Consider the following 19496-nt stretch of genomic DNA (forward strand, 5'->3'; position numbering starts at 1 on the left):
GTGAGATTATGGGAGGGGATTTCGGATGTTTTCTGGATGGATATGGTGTTTAGGCAAGGTTATCCGCTTAGCTCAACATTTTTTGCGATTTTAACAGCGGATATGGAAAGTAAGCTAGCGGCCTGCGTGGTAGGAGGAGTAATGGTAGAATGGGTTAGTATATGGTCACTCGCGTATCCAGATGGCATAGTGCTACTAGCAAAGATGAGGAGGCCTTAAAGGAAATGATTAAGAGGCTAAGAAGATACCTGGATAAGAATTGTCTGGAGCTGAATGCGTTAAAGTCCAACGTTATGGTGTTCAGGAAAGGAGGTGGAAGGGATAAGGGAGGTAAGTGGAACTGGGGGAGTGGATGGTCATATAAAAGAGAGAGTGAAAAGGGCAAAGGTAGTAATGAGACAGGTGTGGGTATGGGAAAGAAGTTGTTTGCAGATGATTTGGAAAGGAAAATTAAATTTTTGGAGTCGCTAGTGATAAGTGTCTTATTTTATGGAGTGTTGGTGTGGGGTGGAAGGAGATAGAGGAGGTAAACAGGATATAAGAGATGTATGTAAAGTGGACACTGGGCTTGACAAGGAATACGCCTGGTTACGTTGTCAGAAGGGAGACGGGGCTAACAAGATTAGAGATTATAATGGGAAGTTGAGCATGTAAATATGAGAAGAAATTTTTAAAAGAGGGGGGAAGTAAGCTGGTTAGGGAGTGTTAGTGGCAGAAGGAGGACAGGGGAGGGGCTCGAAAAATGGAGGTTAAAAGGGTAAAGAAGGTAGAAGGGGAGGAGAGAATAAGAAAGTCAAGGTTTAACCGGAACTATGTTTAAGTTATGCCATAGGAGAGAGCGAGGATTAGATGCGGATGCATGGAGGATTTTAATAGATTCTGGCTCTCTAGAGAGAAAAGGTCATGTGGATTATGCGGGAAGTGGGATGAAAAAATGAAGCACGGCTTGGAGAAGTGTGATGAGACGAAAAGGAGTGGGATTAGTATGGTGGTATTGTTGCATGAAAGGGGGGCAAAAGGGCAGTAGCATGGGCAAAGGTAGTGTTTGGTAAGATGGAGAAGGAAGGAGGAAGAGGAATGGAGAAGGCAAGCCTGGAAATAAGAGTGTAATTATGTGTAAGAAAATTGCAAATATTGTAAATAGTAGATAAGTATGAGATATTATCCACGGAGGCAGAAGTTGACAATGTGAGGTAAGGCGAGAAAGTAGGATCATAATTGTGAGGCAAGGCGAAGCGAGGAAGGCAAGGCTATAAGAGCAAGTGGTCTTAGAGATAAGGTGTGGATGAATGTTAGTTTTTAAGAGTGAGTTGTGAACCAATTCTGCAAAGAAATTGGAAGCGTAAGCAAGTCTATTTTGTTAGGCCAACAGGCCGAAAAATAAACGTTTATCTATCTATAAGGGTGAGTTGTTCTCAATTGGGTCAAAAGTGATACAACTTTAATGAAAAAATTGGGTTTTTTTTTAAAGAAACAAAAAATTCAAATACTCAAAAAATTGTGAATTTTTTTTCACAAATCGGAAAAATACGTATCGCCTAATTTCCTCTGAAAACCACGTATTTGGTCGCTGAGAGATTCTGCGGCTTCAAGTGTAGATCCTTTCTGATTTGAAATAGATTGGGTCAAATGAATAATTTAGCATTTAAATCATTCAGTTATACCGTTTAAAATGTTCAAGATGAATGTTCCTGAAGTTCAAAATTAATGTAAATTATAATATTCTCTCAATTAAAAATATTCCAAGTTGACAAGTTTAACAGTCCAGAAAGAAATATTCTAAATTCAGATTCAGAATCACTCAAACTGAATAACTATTGTTAAAAAATTGTTTTAACTTAAAAGTTTATTGTGGTTATGCAAAAGCATACTGTCAACATAAGGAATAGTAGGGGGGAAATGGTATATGATGCAGACGGAATACTAGAGGCTTTCAGAGACTATTTTAGGAGACAATTTGGAGATGAAGCTATAGGACACCACAATTGCGATGTTGAACACGTTGCGATGTGAATGGGAAACTAAGTGACTGTTTCGGTATTATTCAAGGAGTTAGACAAGGATGCGTTATGTCTTCATGGTTATTTATATTATTTATGGACAAGTGTTTAAGAATGGCTATCTTCGACGAAGAGGGTGTGGATCTCGAAACAGTAAGGGTACGTGGGTTAGCGTTCGCAGATGATAAGATTGTTATGGCAGAGTCTATCGAAGATTTACAAAGAATGTTGAATAAACTAGATGCAAGCATGAAGAGCATGGGCCTCAGAATTAATGCAAATAAAACAAAAACTATGGTGTTCGAAGGAAAGAGTGAGAAAACACTATGCAATATTTTATTAAATGATGAGAGAATTAAACAAGTTGATAAGTTCGTATACCTTGGTAGCCTATTTACTAGGGACGGGAAGATAGATGAGGAATTAGATAGACGAATAAATAAAGGTAAGAAGGTTATTGGTAGAGCAGGTCTCCTTATCAGAAGTAAAAATATATCAAATAAAGCTAAAATGGCAAAATATAATTCTATATTTGTACCGACTGTACTATACGGTAGCGAGACATGGACTTATCAAGAAAAAGATAAGAGTAAAATTAACGCAATTGACATGAGATTCATGCGCATAATATGCGGGAAAACCCTGATGGACAATGTAAGTAACGAGGTAATTCTAAAAGAATGTGGTGCAGAAGAGACGCTAGTAGACACATGGGAAAGAAACCGGTTAAGATGGTTCGGACATATTGAGAGAATGCCAAATGAACGACTAACGAAACAAGTGTATCAAGGTAAAGTAAATGGCAGCGTGGCCAGAGGTAGATCGCGGAAAGAATGGTTAGAATGTGTGAATGAGACCCTAGTTAGAAGAGACATAAGAAGTCACAGAAACACGAGAGCCTGCATGAAAAAATGCATGGACATAACAGATGCTAGAGAAGTATGCCAGGACAGCAAAGAACGGCGGCAAATAGTTAATAAAAAGAGTGTCAGTAGAGTGAATGACGCCTGAAAAAAAGATCTTGACTACTAATGGACCCAAGTGGGGAACCTTACATAAAGACTTCGTGAGGTTTTTCGCTTGGGGTGATTGCTAGAGAGATTGATCAGCAACCTGGGTCGGAGCAGTGTTGCGGAACGAACGTGTTATTTACTTAAATAGCACGAGAATTCTGGATCAATCTGAAAAATCTCTATCCCTTCCACACATTACTCCTTTCGCCTACCGAGTGAGTCACGCTTACCCCGAAAGGGAAATGGCTTAATGGTGTAATAATAAAAATAAAAAAATACTGGAAAATTAATGAGAATAATATGCTTATGTATTCCTAAACAAATGAACTTATTATTTCTGTAATTCAATGCCTGATATTGTTATTTTTGATTATCTTTAAAAATGTTAAGTATTTTTTAAAACTTTTTTCTAGAATAATACGGCTTTGTTTATACGACCTTCTAGTTAATTTGAATTCTGTAAGAGCACCTTTAAAATTACATTTCAAGTAAGTCAAAATAGGCCCATTTCAAATTAAAATTGGTTAATTTTTGTTTTCTTCAGATACTTTAGTCAAGGTAATATAGAAGACAGAGAATATGTCCCAGAAGTAAGTTTCTTTACCAAATTAAACAATAAATCCCTGCAAATACTAAGGCGCTTCTTAATTGGTTGTAATCAATCTCCTTACAGAATACTTCCACCTTGTACGGAGTCGTGGTATATCATGCAGCAGATTGCTTACCATCCCCTTGTACAGGAACTCTTGGACCTTACTCAAATCCACACAAACTGTTACTTGCCTTGGATAAACTCGAGTAAGCACTCCAAGAAATTAAGAAAAATTAAAAGTTTCAAAATATTTTTCTCGAAACAGAATACAGCTTCTATTCTTGTTTCTTTTTCTTTAATTTGCAGAATGGTCGGCGGAATGGGAGAATCACATGCAAATATCGCTGAGGGTTTAGCGACTGCTCTGCAATGTTTTGAAGACTTGCAAGTGCGAAGAGAACCAAACACAGCTTCACAAAAACATTGCATCTTAGTTTGCAACTCTCCTCCTTATCTTACAGTCGTCCAAGAAACGTTCAAATTTTCTGGTCACACAGTAGATCAATTGGCTCCTCTTCTTCAAGAAGTAAGTGACTTCATGATTTCACTTTGACTATAGATTCCCTGCGGTTCAATAAAAAATGCTTTTTATTCCAGAGAAATATAAACCTTTCCATCCTGTCTCCACGTAAAATTCCCGCCCTGTTCAAGCTCTTTGAAAAAGCGGGGGGTGATCTTCAATCCTCCCAAACAAAGAACTACGCTAAAGATCCGCGCCATCTGGTTTTACTCAGAAATTACAACCTGAAGGAGCGACCCGTGAGTCCGATAACTGGCCCGGGTCATGTAACGGCTGCCAGTGCCGCTCAAATTCCCTTGAGTCCGCTGCAGAGCAATGACAGTCCAAACACGAATCAGGCTGCTCAGAATATCGCACAGCCTCCGCAAAGTCAGGGCCCCACATTCAGGAATCAAACCCCCCAGAATATTGCATCAGTGCATCAGCCGGTGGCGCCACCAATGGCGGCACCCATGAGCGGCGGACGTCCAAGCTTTAATCCGCAAATTAACGCGCCGCCAAATTATCATCCTTCTGGAATGGGTGCCAGGCCTACTCATCCATGGAGAATGAGGCCTCCTGGGCCGTCTTTTATTGCACCGAATGCAGCCCCACCTACGAGTACTCCAGGTAGCGCACTTTTAGCGCAACTCAATCAACCCCCATCTTCATTGGGTATAAACATCTCGCCGTTCGGACAGAGGATGGATGGTAAGTGCTTCTTCAATATGTATTAAGCTTGGAACTCGTCACGCTAAACGAGACTGGATTTACAGTTAAGAATTAATAATTGTAATTATTAACATAAACCGAATGGGCGAATTTATTTAGCAACTAACGCACGCGTCATTATACAAATTAGCCGAGAAACCGGCAGATTCAATCGGTGAGGTTCCTGAATCTGGCACAACCGCCTTATGAAATATGATTGAGAACTACGTCATAATTAAAAGCTCATGTAAAGCTACCAGGGATCGTAACGCTTAAATTTTGGGATTTTGAATTTTGTAAATATCCAGTGCTTTGATTACACAAGAAGGTGGCTCTCCGGGTACCAGACGCGCAACTTCAAAAATGTTTTTTTATCGATCTCGATTTCATTTAAAAATTAAGGGATCATTTAAGGCTCTTAAACTATAGAAATTTTTCGCTATCTTCAAATTTCAAAGTGGAGAAGATAAAGGAAAATCGAGGCTCAAAATAACTTTTAGGGCGCAATTCTGTATCAATTTCGGATTTTTAAAGACAAATTCAACGTTAAATTCGGATTTGGCGCAGTGCCTTCTACGGGAAACCACTCTTCATTGTCAAATAATTGGAATCTGGATCCATGCAGACCCGTGAAATTAAGGTGGAACATTATTTCTCAGCCTGGCTGTAAATGACTGTGAATAGTTCAAGGTCAATGATGAATTCACACGTGTCAGCAATTATGTGTGCGAACAAAACAGTGAGACTAAGAGCCCTGTAAAACAACCTTTCAACTCTGCCGGTGTGTAAAGGTTCTTTCTAAAGTGCTCATGCGCAACTTTACCCAGCGTTAGTCCGGAGAACTATATTTGAAAGTGCGCATGAATCCATATTATTCTCACACCGCCAACTAGAATGGGTTACTTTGCACATCATCTAGAATCATGGAAAGTTGAGCTTTTGACTTGAATTTTGCAAAAATAATATCTTGTGTAATAAGTACGAAAAGTTCATTATTCTCCGAGTGTTCTCCTCCGCCTCGTGTTAAAAACTTCACACGAGTGGAGTAGCCTTTCGCACGTGTCTCACACATGATTTTTTTGTGTGCAAAAAGTGCATGAAAATAGCGATTTTCCGTTTCTGTAAATTATGCTCAAAGTTACAGATTTCTTTACTGTGAGATTAGCATGCAGGAATATGATACTCTCGCACATTTTTCCTGTGTGAAAATAGTCCTACGCGCTAGTCTCTAAGTACACGAATTCTGCACTTTGCGCAAACTTTCCAGACACGCGGTATCGCCATTTGCATGCGTGTCTGCAAAAAAAGTTAATTAACAAAAGTCACCAAACATATAATTAATGGACAAATAAAAGAAAAATTATGCCTTTTTGCCATTAAACGTCTGTGCTAAGCATTTGCTTATAGAATTTGTTCAAGTTATTTGTTTTGAACTTTGAAACGTGAAATTCGTTCAAAAATTGAATGTTTCAGGGAATACTAATAACACGATGGGAGCGAATCCTCAGCAGCAACAGTTAACGCAGCAGCAACAGCTGCGATTGATGATGCAGCAAAACCAGCAACAGAATCAGCAACAGGCCTCGATGGGAATGCAAGCTCAGCAACCTCAAAATCAGCCTGGTTCTCAACTCACTGTATCCGGCGTTAATCAACCTACTTCCACTCAAGGTCCTCATACTGTTACCACTCCTCAGGGTCAAGCTTCTCAAGCTACTGGTACCCCGCAAGCTACCCATCCTCAGAATCAGGTTTGTTTTTTGTTGTCTTTAGATTTTGAATCTTAAATTAAAACGGTTCAAATACTAAAAATCAGCGATCTTAAAATTGAAAGTGGTCTTCTTTGGCTAATGGTTAGCTGTATTCTGTTTTATGTTTGTATATTACAGGGTAATGTTGGGGCCGGGCAGCAGATGGGAATGGGAACTGAACGTCGCATTATTTGGCAAGGGACTCTGGAGTGGATCGAAAAGAACAAAAATCCAAACGATACTCAAAAACAGACCAAACACGTGCCTTGTCAAGTGTCCATTCAGCCAAAGGAGGGAGAAATGGATTTGTACGTACAGTTTTTTTATGTTCCATCCATCCAATATTCTGCAATTATCTAAAAATGATTAAATTTGTATTGAAGATTTTCAGAATATCCTGAATTTTGTAGAGTATACTTGAATTATATGAAATGTTCCAAATGTCTTAGAATTTCACCACAACGATTTTGAATTAAAACTGCATTTTCAATGCGCTTATATCTGATACACATTGCAGCAAAATGTTTTTTTTTATATGTACTTTTTCAATATTTTGCAATTCTAATCGAATTTTATTCTTTGATGGAGGGAGAAGAGCGAAATCACTCTTTTCTTATTGTGTATATGATGTGGTTTTATAGAATTTTATGAAAAAGTGCGACTTTGGTATACGGGAGAAAATAAAAAAAAATTCTCCAATCACAAACTGAATCGTAAATCTGCGAACTTCACTTGCGCACTAGTTGTTTGTTGCCGACTACTCTGAAATAAAATATTTTGCGTCACCTCCACAAACGTGTGGAAAACATTTTTTTATAGGTTTTGTGCGATTTTTTACAAGTTTTTGGAGTCTTCTGAAATTCTTTGCAACTCAAAAGCTAAAAACCTGTTTTGACTTTGCGTTTTTTAAATTAAATTAGGATTTAAATAACCGTCTTAAGTTAAGAAAACATGCGCATCAACCCATTTCCCCGCTATTCTCTCTAAATTGAAGAATTTTTTACAATCACACCTTTCACGCCTTAATTTAGCACTACATTGTCTCGAGAGCGAAGGTTTTATTTTCTAAAATAAAAATTGAATTTTTAATCAGCGTCAAAAGTTGAAAAACGTGCGCTGTTAACGAAAAAAGTATCCGTTTTTTTGGAACATAATAACATTTTTTAATTAAACCTATAATGCATTAATTCAGCAACTAAATAGCTAGAAATCGAAATATCTTTTTCTGAAGTAAAAAAATTATTTTTATCACCGCCCAATATCCTTATATGTATTTCCAGCATACAAAAATGTAGAGACTGAATTCGTACCTGATTCTTTTCCTGAGATTATTTATTACTATTGAAGTTGTTGGCTCCGGAAGATATATCGTAGTTCTTTGTAGCAACCAATCCCGATTCACAGTGCCCGATTCTTAGTGTCCGATTCTCCACAACAGACTCCAGTTCCCACGGGCATTAGAGCACGCATTATGTCTCTGTACCCGTATCGTGCATACTTTGAGCATCCACTGATAACATGTCCAAGTGTTTCTGGCTCTTGCTTGCACGCTCGGCAGTTGGTATCACCTACAGGTACATTTATTATATGCGTACGGTACATTCAGGCATCTATAACTCCGTCTTGTCATTCAAAAAAATCCATCAGTCTCCGATCTCAATCCAGCAGACTTAAAAAACATGTTGGACAGACCCATCGATAGTTCTTCTATACGTATAATGCAGTAGAATTCACGATGAAGGTGCTTGTTAGCATATTCTTTTAGTAGAAGTAAATGATCTGATTCCTGTACACGACTGTCGCTGGAATCGAATGGGAGATTAAGCTCCTCTGCGGCTCTGTCTGCGGCACTGTATAGAAATGCCGCAGCATTGACTTCATGCTTATGTGCGAGTCGCATAGGAGAATATTTGCTGTTTATAATTGAGCAGGCTGTAACTAAAACCGTTCTTCGCTCTAGACACTCCAAGTTCAGCAAACCTGTATCCCCTTTATCTCGAGGGAGGTATATAAGAGGTGCGGAAGGTCTAGGACGATGACTGCGATGGATTGTAATCATCTGGTGTATGGTTCGGTCAAGTTGCTTCAACTCATCGACGTTCCATTTTACTGCACCAAACGTGTAGAGCAGTACAGCAACGGCCAGCATACTGGTCGCCTATATCTTAATCTTCCCACATAATTGGGAAACCTATATTTTTCTAAAGATTTGGCGATACCTTTTTTTAAGGGCCGTTTTTAAAATACGCTTATTTTGGGTTTCCGACTCCCATATTTTAAGATATGTATATGTTTCACCATTACCAATATGTTGAATGGTATTTCCACCTGTGAGTTTAACATTCTGATCGTTACTCGATGATGTAGTTTTTAGTCCTCCTCTGTGTAAATGGATACAGCCACCTTTTCCAGTACAAAGCCATATCAATAGCTTTAGAGTACCTATTTACCGCCGCCACAAGGATTTAAAGGTCTGCCTTTGAAAAGGCAAAGAGTTTAAGGTCGTCCATGTATAAAAGGTGTTTGACCTTGTATTATTTTCTATTCGGCGGGCCACATGGGTATCTGGAGCTTTTGCCTCGGAACACAATAGATAGAGGAAACAGGGAGACTCAGGAAAGTATCGGTCTTAGAGAGTATCCTTAAAAGACCCCCCTCTTATAGGTTAATACACCTGTTTATTAACAGGTTCTCCCTGCAAGCTGCTAATTCCCTCTTGCATCCACGTTGTTTAACAATTGTACGTCATATCGGTTCGATAGATGTTAATATACTCTCTTTGGGTCTCTAGTGAATAGCTTGTAGCTGGTGTTTTAACAAGCTATAGGCCTGCAGTTCCTTGGACTTGACAAATCTCCGGTCTTAGGTATCAGTATCGTTTGTCCCTCCACTAACCACTGTGCAATGGGATGATCTATGTTTACGAAAGTAGCTAATATACGAGCTAGATATTGGTGTACAGAAGTAAACTTCTTACATTAGAAGTTGTTGATTTTATCTGGCCCTAGCGCTGGAATGTTCTTAGTTCTAGCGATAACTTTCTTCACTTCTTTAGCAGTATTTACTGGACACTTCTTCTTTAGTTGATGCAGCCGTTGCCTCTGGCAAAAGTTACGAAAGAGTGAGATATCTGAAGCGTCTTCATTTAGCTAATAAGTATCTCCATATACTAGTTTCCAGAAGTTTCGAATCTCTTCTTGGCTAGATGGATTTTCAATGCACGTCACGTTTTATTGAACAGACGGGAGGCATGAGTAGAGAAGGTGGAATTTGTTTAAATCAACTTTACTCGCTATTCAAGGTGTTCTTTGGCTGTTAAAGTGCTGTTTCCAGCACTTTTGGAGTGAATTTTTGATTTGACGTTATGTAGCTAATCACACACTGAACATTTGATGCATGCCGTATCGATCTGGTAATTTTAAACTGAAGTCGTGCAATGCGCTCGCGAGTCTTACCCAGGCGTACTGAAGCATCATTACTTCTATTGTCGCTAAGCAGGGGGACCGCTGTCTCGTAAATTACATAGTTCAGGTTCGAGAGTTTACATCTTCAGGGAGAAAATCGTGGAGAGCAGTATTAGCTTCAGCTAATTTGTTTATCCTAAAAAAGACTTTTTTTATATTTTTGATCTTCTAGTTCCCATGTTGGCAGTATCGGCTATCTGTAAAGGTGGTCTTTCTAGAAAATGTGCTTTGTTCGCTGGAGGACGTCGCTATTCTTCTTGCTGCAAGAAGCTTCAAATCCCCCTTTGTGTAAAAAAATACCTGAATTCTTAAATACTGATGTATCTTTTGAGCATAATCCGGGTGCATATCGACCCAAAGTTCATGTAACGTCTGGATGTATCCTCTTCGCACCGGTGAGCTTCCTTGCCAACAGGTAAGGGTGATCTGTTGTGCTATACCCTAAAATTTAACAAGCTCCCATAAATTCAGCATTTATTATAAAGGTATACACTGAGCTACAGGAGATTTCTCAATATCTTCTGGGTCGAGAAACAAAGTATATGATGAGCTGTCTCTTCGTGAAAGTCGCATTTGCGACAAAGAAGTTGGTCTCCAATCCTTCTGTTGGCCAAGAGTTTTCTCAGTGATTTAACAGTGGCTTCTTTTGCCGATTCATACGGGATAGCACAGTAGGTTTCGGGGTCAAACAGGTGCTGCAAAGCTCCCGTGTTGGCCAGTGCATCTGCTTTGTCATTACTTTCAATATGTTCATAGCCAGGAACCCAGATCAGACTCATCCGGTTTTTACCGGCAACCTTAATTTTAATGTAAATACGCTGGCCTTTATATGCTTGCTTACAAATTTTCTCTAGGAAAGCTTTAATAGCTATGTTTATGTTTAAAGCCCCTGTTCCCAAGAAGACTTTAGAGCCGCCTGTGTGCCAAACGAGACTTCTGTATGTAAATGATTCTTACCTTCTCACTTCAAAATCGCATTCCTCCCTTTTAGGGAAAATGGCCCTGTAGGATCTCATGGCTAATAATAATTTCCTCATCATAACATCAGTTTGTATAGCGAGAATAGTATCCCTTAATAGCATGCACTGACTCATGTCATCTAGATCTGTCACATAAACATCACTTAGGCTGTCCCCTACTAGGAGTATATAGGTTTCACTGCTGCAATCTTCCTTATGAAAAGTTGTAACTGGGGGATGTCCAGAATGACCTCAACAGCTAATTTTGGTGTTATTTTTATAGCATCGGTGATCTGCAAGCAGAAAACCCGTAGAAGGCTTTCCATTTTTTGATAATACTGATTAGTTTATTTTTTGACAAACAGATCGTTAATGCATATGATATTATATAATGGGTTTGATTATTATTGCTCATAACCGGTGAGTAATCCTGAGTTTTAAGCCCCAGGGGTTTGCCTGTTGCGCATGCACAGGTCCAAAAAGCCATCTTAGCTTTCTTTTATAACTTTATCAACATAGAGTTTCTAGGTTAATTTAAGGTTAAATATTACGCATAAATACTTTGCTGATTTTGAAAATTCTACTTCCGAAACATAATTTTGAAGATTTCTAAGGCTAGGAGCTTCCCTTTTCTGGTAAAATGCACGAGTCCTATCTCATCCGGGTCAACAGACACAATCAGGTATCAATGACAAACGTCCACTGGGTAGATGAAAGAACTCCTAACTGTAGGCATCCCCTTGAAACGTTGGCCTTCACGTAATTATTATGTAGTGAAGTATGTACTGTTCTGCTTTTCAAATTAGAGTCAGTAATCCCAGGTATGAAACCACGTTCACTCTAATACTGTGACAGATCTATGTCCGTGTGAAGAGAGTAGGAGACAATGACATATGACTGGGTTGTGCGCGCAACCGATTTCTTCTCTTCTGAATCTGAAAACTTGAAGGTGCACGATTGCCGTTCGGAAAACTTCGGCGGTCGTATATCGATAATCGCAGGTGACGCGGGAACAATTTATTATCTATAAGGAAAAATCTTTATAAAAATGTATTTTTTTTTTTTGAGAATTGGTTAAGTTTTGTAAATTTATATCATGTAACTATTATTACATATTATTACGTATTATTATTATTACATATGTAAACATATGAAAGATGATTGTGTTTTGTTTTCATCAAGCAGGGCCAAATATAGGGAAAGAAAAATCGCGGTCCATGAAAAAAAAAATTTTTTATATGTTTAAATTTTTGCGTAATTCGAACCGGTTTCAATTTCAAAATGCTGTAAAGAATTAATTCTTAATTCTAAGCTACTAAAATAAAAAATTTGAACATTTAAAATTATGCTAAGAAATAATTGTTAATGTAATTAAACTCACGTTGCACACACGTGTAATTTGCAGTACATTTAAAGAATGATGAGTATTTGAATTTAAAAAAACGATAAGGTGTGTTGTCAAGAAATTATCCACATATTTATTTAAAGTGTTTTTCTTTTAAACTTTGGTATAAATATTTATAGATAGGTAACACAGATTTATAATACAAATATTTACCTTTTTCTTTTTAGTTTAAACAATATCACGCACTAAAGAGATACAATGAAACTCTTTTATAGCGCCGATTTTGGGGATGACGGCGGGTGGGAACTGACTCATTATATCCCGCATCGCTTTTGTTTGTTCACGCTTGATTGCTCGCCTGAGTGACAACCGCAGACCCCGTGCATTTCGCGCATCTCCTGTTGCACACAGATAATTTCAATTTTACATAGAACAGTATTAATATTAATATTCTATCAACTTTTCCGCATTTTAAAGAAATGCAAGAGATTGGTAATTTTAATGATTTGCATGTTTCGCGCGATTAATTCTTCTATATACAATATCAGAATATCAATTCCGTGATTAACACTATTACACCAGATATATTTTATACTTATATTTCATTACATTATTATATAATTAATATAATATATAATTAACTATATTTGATATTACAATTATAATAGTATTATATTAACAGATATTAATATTAACATTAATTTTAATTTTAATTTAATTTAATTTATTTTAATTTAATTTAATTGAATGGTCGTCATGGAGTTCGGTTATTAGAAACCCCTCGGCGACTATGGCCATTTTTCTGTGACTTTGAAAGGCCTGGTTGTAAGAGACTCTGCCGCACCTTCTTCTGCTTCCTGTTCTCATAAGGTGTGCTGTTATCAAAGTGGGCCTTCTTCGGAGTCCCAGTTTGACTAGTTGATGCGTCCTATTGATTTAACATTTGTTGTCTCAACCTCTTCCTAGTAGCTCCCGAAAATTTAGCTTATCGTAGTTCCACCGTTTATTTCCCTGCATCAGCATAGTACATAGGTCCACCTATTTCCTTACCTAATATTGAATCAGGGTTACTCCAAGATGTTTCCCCAATTTTAGATTCCGAATTATGCTCTAAGACTCCTTTGGTAATTTCCATATTCTCAATGGAAGATTCCTTCTCCAGAGGAACTTTGCCTACTCTTCCTGGGTGTTTTGTTGTTGACCTTGGAAAGAACTCATTTTGTTCTCATGCGTAGTTCTGGAAACATTTGGTCCATATTTGCAGAGCGCTGCTTGTGGAGATAAGGCAATGTTACTCTGAGAGGTCGCCCGAAACCCCAGAGATACCCTTTTAAGATACCATTCCCTGGTACCGTTCATACTTCAACACGGTAGTTCACGCCTTGGATTAGGCTTTTTTCTCTCGGGACCATCCCTAAACCATTGTCGCGACTGCTTTTTAGCTTTATAATCATATTCAACAGAAACACTCGGTACAGAGGCCCTCTAAGCGCAACTCGACTACGCGCTTGGTCGTTTTCAATTTGGCTGATTTCTTCTCTTGTTTGCTAATTCTGAATAGGAGCTTAAATACGATTCATTGATACTGTTATTGATATCTAGAAAATAGTTTTATAACAGCTTTCCATGTGTTTTTAATTAAAGATAAAAGATACTGTGTAATGTTTCGAATATAAAACTCAAAAATAAATTTAGTATATCACTTTTAGCTTGCCCTCAGACCAGCACGAAAAAATAAACAATTTGCACCATCGTATTACCACCTTTGCTTCGTTGACCCGGGGGAAAGCTGAGTGTGATATGTTAAATTGATTTTTGGAGTTGCATATTCGAAATATTGCATAACGATTATGCTTTCTCTTTCATTAGCAACGCATGAAGAGCAGTTATTGAAGTGATTTTAGCATTTTACTGTTATATAATGATTTACTAGATATCAATAATGGTCTCAGTGGATCATATTTATGCTTCTATTAAATTTGTTATACATATATGTGTAATGTTTATTCGAATTATAATAAAAGAAAAGAATTTCGGTAAAAGAATAAGCTGCGATTACAGTCTCTGCATATGATGTATGTTTTTATTTTTTTCCTAAATTGGAAATTTGATTTCTGTGAAAGTTTTTTGCTTTGCCAATAAAATAGCTATGGGAACATTTTTATGGAGGCTTAATTTTAATTAATGGTGGAATTAATATTTTTCATAGGATTCATTTCTAGCTACTTTGTTGGTTTATGGCAAAGTTGATTGGTTGAGAACCTAGATACGAACTCGATGTGTCAAATTAATTCAACGATTAACTCAAAACAGATCTCCGTCAAAAGTTACCCTAAATATTTAATACATTCGTTTGGAATACCACCGATCAACTATAAATCTCCAATTTTTCCAAAAGTGGGTTGAGCACGGTCGTATACACAGGTCCGAGGACTCTCTTGGAGGGGGAAGTTCCCTTATTAAAGCTTCCGGTTGTTTCCCAAAATCGCCTCTAAGGGGTGTAATAGTAGAGTAGTGGCGGTTTAATTTGAAATTTACCTGTCGTAAAATCAATATTTTAAACATGTAGTTAATAATTTAAATAATATGAATGCATTTTTAAATGTAATCAACTTAATATAAGCTGGGTAAAGCTTAAACATTATAAGATTAGAAATAAATGTAATGAAATGGACTTTCGAAAATATAAAACATTTAAAATAATACAACGAGAGATGTTAATATTTATAACTATGTTTGAATTGGAATGCCAGAAATTTAATGAAAGTAAAGAATCTCGATTACAAAAACATACTGATAAGGGATCATTCATAAATTACGTAACGTGCTTTTGTTTTGTTTGAATAAAGATGAGAATATAATTTCCGTGAAGTGAACAGTGACACGCCGATATGGAAAAAAGAAAAATGCTTTACGCAATTTGTGAATGATCGGTAAGCAAATTTGCATATTGAATAGTTCGTACAAATATTTTTCGAAATACTGACAAAATTCTATATTTATGTCCTTATGTCGCGAACCGCATTTTCTTAGAGATTGCAAATCAGCAGTGGACTGCATCAAGATTATGGTTCTGTCAGTATCACTCCGACTTTGAGGCTAGAAAACGTTTTTACTACACGACTAGTGCGCCATGCCGCACGGTGGCAGGATCGCGAAAATTTTTGTCTCTCGTAAGGGAACTTCTCCCACCATGAGAGCCCCAGGACCTGTGTATACAACCGTGTGATTTAGAAACCTTGTTTATTATTTCACTTTTCAGATTTTCATATTTTTCTTAAAATTTCGGTTTCAAATAACTTGTTTTACTTTTCCTGTTGTAGGAAAACTGATGCTTGGCCACAAAAGTTATTGATGCAATTAATGCCTAAAATGCTATTAGGGACGATAGGGAATGCTTACTTGAAGAATTCGAGGTCCGTCTGTTTTTATCCCACGCCATGTGAAGCTCTTGAGTCTCTTATAAAGGTCATGTCTTCGGGCTTTGTAAGTATTAGATTACTTTCACTCATTTCACGAATTGCGTGTAGTTAACTTCACAACGTTCTTTCTTCAACCAACTTATTTACTCAAAGAAGCTTATAATCAAAATTCGTGGTCAGCTACAAAACTAGTGTTCGAAATTTTAGGCCGGATGTGTTCACTTTAATTCGCAGCCACCATGCGGTATCAAAGTTCTTCTGCTTTTATACACAGCAGAAAAAGGATCATTTCTCGGTTTTATACCAAATGATCAATCCGGTTTTGTAGATCGTCTTCGAAAAGTAATCCAACAGCAGAAGAATACTCAGGCCTTACGCCATCAGTCACAGGTAAGAAATATAAGCTATTTAATAGAAATTTTACAATTATGTCGTTTATATTAAAATCAATTCAATTCATTAACACGTTTCTTATAAGCTTATCTTGTATGATAAGACACATCGGAAACATAATTTTTTGAAACCGCATTTCATGAAGTGGACGTTTCAGGCGATAATAAATTTATCAGCAAAGCAAATTTGTACTATTTGTAAGAGTGTAACTAAAATACTTTATTGTTCCTCACACATGATACTCTTACCGATGCTATTTTTTGCATCTTATCTTTTGGAATTTATTTATTGAGGCGGGTGCTGCTGGCGGTAATGCGATGCAAGGTGGCATGCCAACTACTGGAATTTCTCAGGGTGGAATTCTTATGTCCCAAACGAATACAATGGCAATGGGAGGTGCTCAAATCACGCAAAATGTCATTCCATCGAATCAACAGCAAAATTTGGCACCTTCCTCGGGGCCTCAAGGCCAAATAAATTTACAGGTGAGTCATTTATTTTGTTGCTTGAACCTTACATATATTTGAATACAAGTAAAACTAAATTACTACTAAAAAAATTCTTTAAAATATATTGCATTTTTTTAATTTGTTAGTATAGGCTTGAAATTTTTATTTTTTCAATTCAAGATTTTGCTTATTTTGTTTGCTCAGGGTACCAATATGGCTGGTGCACAGCAAGTGGGCTCTGGAAGTGGAGGAATGATGGGCCAGCAACAACGACCTCAGTTTGATGATCTTGGGATGGCAAGACAGCAGAATCTTTTAAAGATTCAACAACTTCGACAAACTCTTGAAGCCGCACAGCAACAAGAAGCTCAGTACAAGTCTCAATTGGAAGTAAATGTAAGTATCTGGAAGTTTTCCGTCTTTTTTAGGGTTTCTTAGGCCTGGGTCGAAACCATTATACTTTCGGTCTTTGCCCATTTGTCGTATTCGGGTCTTACTGTTTAGGACTTGCGGTTTGCGATTTACAGTTTTGGACCTTACTTTAGGCCTTTATTCTTTAATTGCTAAGTTTTTAGTTCAAATTTTAATTAAAAATACATGTTTTACATATTTTAGATCATATTTAGATAGTCTACGAAATCTTTTCTTGTAGCCGCCTGCCGCCTACTTGACCAAGTATTTTTTGATATCATCAGTCCTTACAATGATATATTTCGATTTTTAATTTCAGATTCAACAAAACCTCGAAGTGGCACAGCAACAAGAAATGCAATACAAACAACAATTGGAGGCAAGTTTTCTCGTGAAAATACTTTGATCTTATGTAATTTATAATTATAGTCATTTATATGTATCAATAAGTATCCGGAGTAGAAGGTTATTACAAATGTTTAAAATAAACTTGATATATGAGAAAGGCAACGTTTCGGATACTGTGGGGCCCCTTTTCAAGCCTGTTAAGATGGTTATTATTATAAGAAATTTACATTAAAAATAATTAATAGAAATACATATTTGATGGGAAAATGTAAACGTAATATTTAGTGATAATTAACAAAAAGCAAAGTTGTTTTTTATGTGCAAAAACTGGAGAAAAGAAGTATTAAAGGAACGTTTGCTTCTCTCAGAATCAAGTTTTTTTCTATTTTAATTTTTATTGGCCTTCTCTTCGGATACTTCTTGATACGCTAACTTTAATTACGTTTAAAATTATGCTTTTTGTAATTTAAAAAATGTGTGTAACTATTTTCCTATATGTTCAGCAAGCACAACGGGGCCTGAATCAAACCGGAATGGCTGGACAACAAGCCAATGCGCAGCGTATGATGCGTCCTGTAATGACAAACAGTCTTGGACTTAGACACTTGTTGCAGCAGGTAATCTTTACAAATAAGACATAGGTGCCAATATCGAGTCGTATTTAAGCTCATGCAATGATTTTTTTTCTATTCTCATCAGAGAAGGTATTAAGTTTGTATAAAATTGGCCCCCCCCCCCCCCCATCCAGTTTTGGTAAAATGTCCACGTTTTGAAAACCTTTGAACCCGAAAAACATGTTTTTACGAATGTATAAGTATGTCTGCCTGTGAGCATGATAACTTTTGAAAAATTTAATCTATTAGATTGGCTTTTGATACTCTCTTTTAGTGTGGAGAACTGAAGGTCAAGTTCGTTAGCCAGCTACTTTGGATACAAATTCAAAAATTTAGAGCATTTTTAAAATTGTTGAAACCATTTTTTTTTCCAAGATTTGAAGATTCTATGTACGGTTGTTCGTAGTAATCGGAAATTCGAGCAATTATTCCTATTGACTTTTTTTGATGAAAATAAAATTATCAAAAATTAAAAAAACGAAAAATAAGAATTTTAAGCCAAACAGGGCAAGTTATAAAAAAGTTAAGAGGAGAAAACGTTGATTTTAAAACACTCTGCAAGTTTATCATAACGTCTTTTTGAATTTTCTTGAAAAATCCAAAATTCAAATTTTTATCGCACAATAACGTAAAATAAAAAATTTCATTTTGCGGTCAAACTATGCAAGATACAAATCATTTTTAAAGAACAACATTAAAAATAAAAAAATAGAATTTTCGGACAAACAGCAGAAGCTTGGAAAAAAAGGAAAACACAAAAATTGTTCGTCCAAGAACATTAAAAATTTGAAAAAAAATTTATTGACAAAAAATACGCAAGTTAGGGCAAAAAATTAAAAGACAAAAGTTGCGTACCCCAAAAAGACCTATACATTTTGTGTTCATTATTTTTTATGGAACGCGTAGTTTTTGTTTTAATCGTAAAAAATAAAATTAGATACTTGAATTTTTGGACAAGGAGCACAAGGTAACTCAACGTTTTCAACGGAGTTTCACGAGATTTTGTATGATATCCATGGAATATTAAAAGTTTCAACGAATTTAAAGGTTTACGATTCAAAGTTCTACAATTTCGAATATTCAAAATTTAAAATTTTTAAATAATGAAAATATAGAATTACAAATTATTCAATTTTCAAGGTATATATTTTAAAGCTGTGCAATTTAGAACATTTTCTTTAACAAATTTTAATTGTAAATGATCAAAATAACAGATTATTTATTTTAACATTTACATCAATTATCAATATCTATATAACCGAGAAATTACTCATTCTAATCTCTATCGTTCTTAAATTAATATAACCGACTCTGAACTCTGAGCCATAAGTTTTTTCTATAAACTATAAATAAATCATTTTTGTCTTAAAAAATTTAAATTTAGCATAAATTGTCAGCTGCTGCTATCTGTCGCAGTGCTTCCAATGCAGTTCCACAAATGTATAAAAGCGTGATTAATTGAAATGAAAAAAGACCATTTTTACATTCTCATCAGAGACAGTATTAGATTTGTGTAAAATTCACC

At 36.4% G+C, this 19496-nt stretch overlaps 1 protein-coding gene across 4 annotated transcripts in view; it reads left to right on the forward strand.

The window, feature by feature from the left end:
• Window positions 1-19496, forward strand: part of LOC117172874 (mediator of RNA polymerase II transcription subunit 25) — a 56807-nt gene that overhangs the window by 13429 nt on the left and 23882 nt on the right. For all 4 annotated transcript variants that reach the window (XM_033361147.1, XM_033361146.1, XM_033361150.1 and 1 more), the window contains 12 exons: window positions 3558-3603; window positions 3687-3811; window positions 3912-4131; window positions 4203-4815; window positions 6289-6566; window positions 6705-6874; window positions 15658-15820; window positions 15964-16146; window positions 16443-16634; window positions 16803-16994; window positions 17329-17388; window positions 17861-17974. In XM_033361147.1, coding sequence (XP_033217038.1) covers window positions 3558-3603; window positions 3687-3811; window positions 3912-4131; window positions 4203-4815; window positions 6289-6566; window positions 6705-6874; window positions 15658-15820; window positions 15964-16146; window positions 16443-16634; window positions 16803-16994; window positions 17329-17388; window positions 17861-17974 — 2356 coding nt within the window. The remainder of the gene's footprint in view (window positions 1-3557; window positions 3604-3686; window positions 3812-3911; window positions 4132-4202; window positions 4816-6288; window positions 6567-6704; window positions 6875-15657; window positions 15821-15963; window positions 16147-16442; window positions 16635-16802; window positions 16995-17328; window positions 17389-17860; window positions 17975-19496) is intronic.

The sequence above is a fragment of the Belonocnema kinseyi genome, chromosome 5, assembly GCF_010883055.1.
Source record: "Belonocnema kinseyi isolate 2016_QV_RU_SX_M_011 chromosome 5, B_treatae_v1, whole genome shotgun sequence".
Classification (NCBI taxonomy): Eukaryota; Metazoa; Arthropoda; class Insecta; order Hymenoptera; family Cynipidae; genus Belonocnema; species Belonocnema kinseyi.